The sequence below is a fragment of the Triticum aestivum genome, chromosome 6D (assembly GCF_018294505.1).
Source record: "Triticum aestivum cultivar Chinese Spring chromosome 6D, IWGSC CS RefSeq v2.1, whole genome shotgun sequence".
Taxonomy (NCBI): Eukaryota; Viridiplantae; Streptophyta; class Magnoliopsida; order Poales; family Poaceae; genus Triticum; species Triticum aestivum.
The window spans coordinates 416721239-416726961 of record NC_057811.1 but is presented as its reverse complement, the minus strand read 5'-3'; the positions used below and the strand labels follow the sequence as shown (position 1 = coordinate 416726961).

The following is a 5723-nucleotide window of genomic DNA, read 5'->3' as shown; positions in this document are numbered from 1 at the left end:
GACGCCAAGCCGCCGCGCCGGAGCTCGCCGTCGCCACTGCCCCGCCTCGCCGGAGTTTCCCCGCCGGCGCCGGACCGCCGCGAACCGGTATAACCGCCGCCCGGTTTTCTCGTTTTTTCTTTTGTTCGGTTTTTCTAAAAAAAAACTAGACTAGATCTGTTTTTCTAGGGTTTTATTAAACAACGAACGTCCACTGTTTAGGTCTTATAAACGAGCGTTCGTTAATTAGTCTTTTCGTTTTCTGTTTATTTACGCCAGGGACTTAGTTGTAGTTATTTTATTTACAGATTAGTCCCTGATTTTCAAACGATCACTACTTTTTACTCGTTTGTCCAAATCCAACGAAACCAACGCCCACGTCTTCGTTATGATCCCCTCTATCCAGTAATCCAACTCAAACATGTTTTTGAAAGTTTTAAAATTTGATTTAGAACAGATTTGTATTCAAACTTCTTTTGTTCATAACTTAAGTTCCGTAACTCCATTTGAGTTGATTCTTTTTGCAAATCGAAGCTCTTGACCTAAACTTTCTGATAAGGCCAAATTCAAATAATTTTGGTACTTTTAGAAATTGTTTTATGTTGCAAGAGTTAATTGCTTGGTTTTGAAGTTTTCCGAATTGTTTCCCTCGTTCTTTCTGATCTTTTGAGTGATTGCTTATGTGTGGTTACTATTGCTTGCTTACGATAGATTGACCGGAGTGTGACGAGTAGATCTATCCAGAGTATTGAGTGCGAATCGTCTTCATCAACATTGCAGGCAAGTAACACTTTGATCATACCCCTTTCATACCCAGTTTTTATGCATTAGATTCAACCCTCAAACATTGCATGGTTAGGATCTAATTAAATTGTGGGTATTGGGAAGTAGTTGAGGTAGTACCTATTACCTGTTTTATTTATCAAACCCTTGGGAGTTACTTCTACGTTGCTATTATATTGCCATGCTATGCTCGTAGACGTGGATTGGGTTTGAGAGATTTCCATGACAGATGTGAGATTGTTAATTAATGGTTTACCTAAGGTGGCAACTAAAACTCACATCTGGGTGGATTGAGGTACCTGGGTATTTCAGGATTGCCTGTTTTTCTTTGGACCGCCACCCAGGTTCAAAGGGATCATAAGATTATTCATGCTAGAAACTTCCGTGTGCAGCCGCAAGCTATTATGGGCTCTAGCATAGTTGATTAAGTTGTGTGAACTCTTACAGTGGTAGACTAGCAGATGTAGGGGAAAGTAGGTGTAACTGTCTACCCATACGTAAGGTGCAAACACTTCTGAAAGACTGTGTCTCAGTCATCCGTTACTCAAACACCATGTAGTGCGAGTAATCCAACGGAGGAGATCGAGTCTTGTGGGGAAAACTGCGCAAACCTCTGCAGAGTGTACAAACTAATCATGATTAGCCGTGTCCCCGGTTATGGACATCTTGAGTATCTAGTTCTTGGATTATCCCGTTGATCTCATCATGTTACTTAATTTAAATTTGAATTGGGTTTAATCACGTTCTTAATTGGGATTGAGATGCTGTCAACCATCTCAATGTTTCACAACCACCATGATAGTTAAATAAAATTTATTCCTTTGAAGTAGGGAAAAATTGGCTTTTCGCAAAAACATTATAACCATAGAGCTTTTTCCACCAGCCATATATGCATGTAGTGATAGCCTTTGTTCATCATTTCTCTATGGTGTGAATTTGCCAGCATATTCCATGTGCTGACCCGTTTTCGGGCTGCAACGTTTCATGTTGCAGGATTCTTACGACGAGTAAGTGATACGTTAGGGTTACGATTTCTACACTCAACTTTGCCGTTGGTGTTGATGGGAATCCACAACCTTGTTACTTCCGCTTTTTGGATTGAGGTAATAGTATTTACGTTATTTTATACATGTGATTTACCTCTGTTATAAATCCTTGAGTACTGTGTGTGTCAGCATACCGATCCAGGGATGACACTTAAGCACAGAGACTTGATCCATTCGGGTCGGGTCGCTACACCCTGCTCCAATGGAGTCATGTAGCGTTGCCAGGATAATGAGCTTAGGGAAGCTTGCTATACACAGGACGTATTTGTGCAACCGAATCTTCAGAAATTTGCCAAAGCTGCTAGGCTTCACTCCCAGCTCACTGAAGAAGTTCTGCAAAGTTGAACATGTTGAGCTACAACTGACCAAGAAGGCTACACTGGGCACATTGCCGGAGCTGCCTCCGGACATCTTGATGGGTATCTTTGCCACCCTTGAGATCCCTGACCTCGTGCGTGCCGGCTCTGTCTGCTCCTCCTGGCGCTCCGCATACACAAGCCTATGGAACCTTGGGCAGTACAATCTCCAGCAGACCCCATGCCTCCTCTATAGTCCTGGCCATCTCAGGCCCGGCCCTGTCGGCCCACCCAGGCCCGGCCCTAAAATCCAGGGCCTAGGCCCGATGGGCTTGCCCGTGGGCCGGGCTTGGGCCTGAGTTTTGAGCCCACCAGCAGGGCCTGGACGGGCTTGGGCTTGGCATATTGGCATTTTAAGAAAGAGGCCCGGCCCATGGCCCTAAGCCCTAAGGGCTTTTCAGGGCTTTTTACTGGATGGGCCGGGCTTGGGCTTAAAAAGTAGGCCCGATGGTAGGGCTTGGGAGGGCCTGGGCCTCAGTTTTTTGTCGTGGGCTTTTTTAGGCCCGGCCCAAGCCCAGCCCGGCCCGGCCCATGGCCAGATATACTCCTGTACACTTCCGAATCCATCGGTGAGAGTGTTGCGTGCCTCTACAGCCACGCAGAGAAGAGGTCGTACAAGTTAACTCTCCCGGAGCCGCCTATACGCACTAGGTGTTTGATCGGGTCCTCACATGGCTGGCTGGTAACTGTTGATGACAGATCTGAGATGCACCTCGTCAATCCCATCACATGTGAACAGATTGCTCTCCCATCAGTGATCACCATCGAGCAGGTGAACCCCATAGTTGATGAGTATGGTGCTCTCCACAAGTATGAATTCTCATGGCACACTGGAGCCTGTGGTGTTTATAGCTCGCCATCAATCTTCGCTCTTGACAAGCTGCGGCATGAACTCCACTATAAAGCGTTTGTTTTCCCTGATACATCCACTGGAAGCTACATTGTCGTGCTCATCCATAATCCAATGCGTCAGCTCTCTTTTGCAAGGGTTGGGGATGATAAGTGGACCTGGTTGCCACCTTATGATGACTATAAGGACTGTACTTACAAGGATGGCTTGTTGTATGCTGCATGCACTTACAAGGGAGAACTTCACACCTTTGATCTTAGTGGCCCTGTGGTCACAAGGAAGACGATTATAAGCATACCCAGGGAGTATGAATGTGAGTACATGTACGTTGTTCAAGCTCCATGGGGTGGTCTGCTACTTATATGGAGGATCTTTGAGGATCATAATGTAGAACCTGAACCTGGGGCATCTGTGTTTTGGAACACTACGGAATATAGAATATATGAATTTGACGCTGAAAGAAGTGAACTTAAGGAAATCAATTGCTTGCGTGACCATGTGTTGTTTCTTGGGCATAATCAATCACTTTGTCTTGGTGCTGAAGAATATCCATGTCTCAGGGCAAATCATGCCTACTTCACCGATGATAATTCTTTATGGACATGTGGATTGCCGAATGATCACCGTGATATGGGAGTTCTTAACTTGGATGATAACAGCAGGGAGGACCTTGTGTCTCCGCAGCTTTGGTCAAACTTTCCGGCTCCAATGTGGATTACACCTGATCTTCGAAAGATGAACTTGGCTTCAGAGGGAGATTGAAGGAAATTGATCGATTGATTCAATGAACCAACTAAGACGTGGCTTGCTGGCTTGCTGGGGTTGCGACGATGTCATCAACAAAGTACTCAAGGGACCACCTGGACTGTGTGAGGGTGTACTCATCGCTTGGCCCTGGTCCTTACAGGCTAGATCGAACGTAGTTCGCTCTGAATAAATAGTTTTTGAGTTTTATCTGTTTGCATATGTTATAGTGATGTAATTCTCCACACTTTAATGTGTCAACAGAAAAGTTGAGTGATATGGATACTTATTTGTTCTATGTTCTTGTCATTTTTTTCAAATTTCTTCTGCGATGCTTGTGTCGATATCTTATGGTGGTGTGTTAGTATATTTATTGATTCTTCATCATTTCCGAATGATCAGATGAGTTTGTAATTAGTATATTCTACTGTAATGTCAGGATTGACATGTTACTCTAGTGTAACCCTGATGGGTTTGGAATAACAGCAAGGAATTGGAATGGTGTTTCCAGCGGTGCTATTGATGCCGCATCCAGATTATTGTTATCTTCTCTTTTTCTTTTCTTGGGAGAGGTAACAACTATGGTTTCACTCAAGGATCGAGCAAATGCAGTTCTAATGCTTGTTTCTTCTAATTCTAAGCCAGTACTAGATGGTGCTGATGATCTTTGTATGTTTCAGTGGCCCTTACGAAGGATCTTCACACTAAAGGCTCCTCATGTTCTCAAGATTATTCAAGCAGTAAAGCTTTCAGATTGATTTCTTTTTGGTTTCCGTTGTGTTTCAGAGAAAGCAACTGACTGTATGCTATATGGTTTCCCTTTTGTTTCAGAGCAAGCAACAGACTGTATCTCTCAAGCAATTTACTCATACGTGTGATTAGAAAGACTACAACCATTTGTTCTACGACACTACTATCTGACAGGTACTCAATATTGTACTAACCGTCAATGCTATAGAAGTGTTCATCCATGAAAAATGAAACTGAAACCGATTTTAGGTTATGAGACTTGTCATGATTTCAGAGATGTACTAAATTCTGAAATTGTTGTATGACACTACTATGTGACAAGTAGATTTTTTGTCACTTACTTGAATATATTGGATTGGGTAAACTAATTAGCCCTTTGTATCAGTTTGTGGTGTGCGATTCTAATGTGTGTGTTTGTTGTTATTGTCATTATCCTCGACAGATCATTCAAATGTTGGATCCATGGCTTGCTACAATAGATGATTTCTGACTCCAATGTGTTTTTTGCTGTTGTTGTTAGGTTGTTAATTAATCAGGCCGGGCTACTGAGTATACATATTGGTTCATCTCGCCTTCCTTCTTAGTAGGAACAATCATGTACTGAAGGTAAGCTATTCTTTATTTACATTTTATTTGTTTCTTCCTGCTACTTGTACAATTTGCTACGGAAATCTTCTGACTACTTGCCTGAATTAGATCATATTTGCACCGTTGCCTGCATTTTGTATTGAGAACCATCTGCTAACTAAGTGTAGAATAATACTTGCAAGTTCTGTTTGTTGACTATGTCGTGTAGCTTTACGCATTTAGCTGTACAAAACTGCTAAAGTAGGCAAGAACCACCTGCAGCTCTGGTCTTGTATTGTTAGGACAAGCTAAAGTAAATGTGGAGCCAAGATCAATTGGTGAAAGCCTTTTACTGGCTATGAGTGAGGGGGTGTAGAAAGTGGCACTGCACGACGAGTATGCCCTTTGTTAGCTCTGAATTGCCATTTTTGTGTAACACTAGCTTATATAAGGATGTGGTGGCAAGTAGGATTATCTCAATAGTCAGCTGTCAGCGCTACTATCTGAGAGACTGAGATTGCACTACTATCTCTACGGTCGACCGGTTTATGCGCTAACCCAGCTTCTAATAAAATGCAAGAGCTTGTGTAATGCTCATTTCATCATTTGCTACTTTCATTCAGTTTGTATTAACTCTCTCTCTCTCTC

At 43.0% G+C, this 5723-nt stretch overlaps 1 protein-coding gene across 1 annotated transcript; it reads left to right on the top strand.

Moving 5' to 3' along the window:
* The first annotated feature begins 2010 nt into the window (after positions 1–2010).
* LOC123142650 (uncharacterized) lies at positions 2011–3776 on the top strand. Its single transcript, XM_044561468.1, has 2 exons — positions 2011–2359; positions 2704–3776. The coding sequence occupies exons 1-2, from the start codon at positions 2011–2013 to the stop codon at positions 3774–3776; spliced, it is 1422 nt and encodes a 473-aa protein (XP_044417403.1).
* Positions 3777–5723: the final 1947 nt, after the last annotated feature.

Coding starts and splice junctions, on each gene's coding strand:
- LOC123142650 (XM_044561468.1), top strand. CDS start 2,011: ATGGAGTCATGTAGCGTTGCCAGGATAATGAGCTTAGGGAAGCTTGCT. Junction 2,360..2,703: donor GACCCCATGCCTCCTCTATA/GTCCTGGCCATC, acceptor GCCCATGGCCAG/ATATACTCCTGTACACTTCC.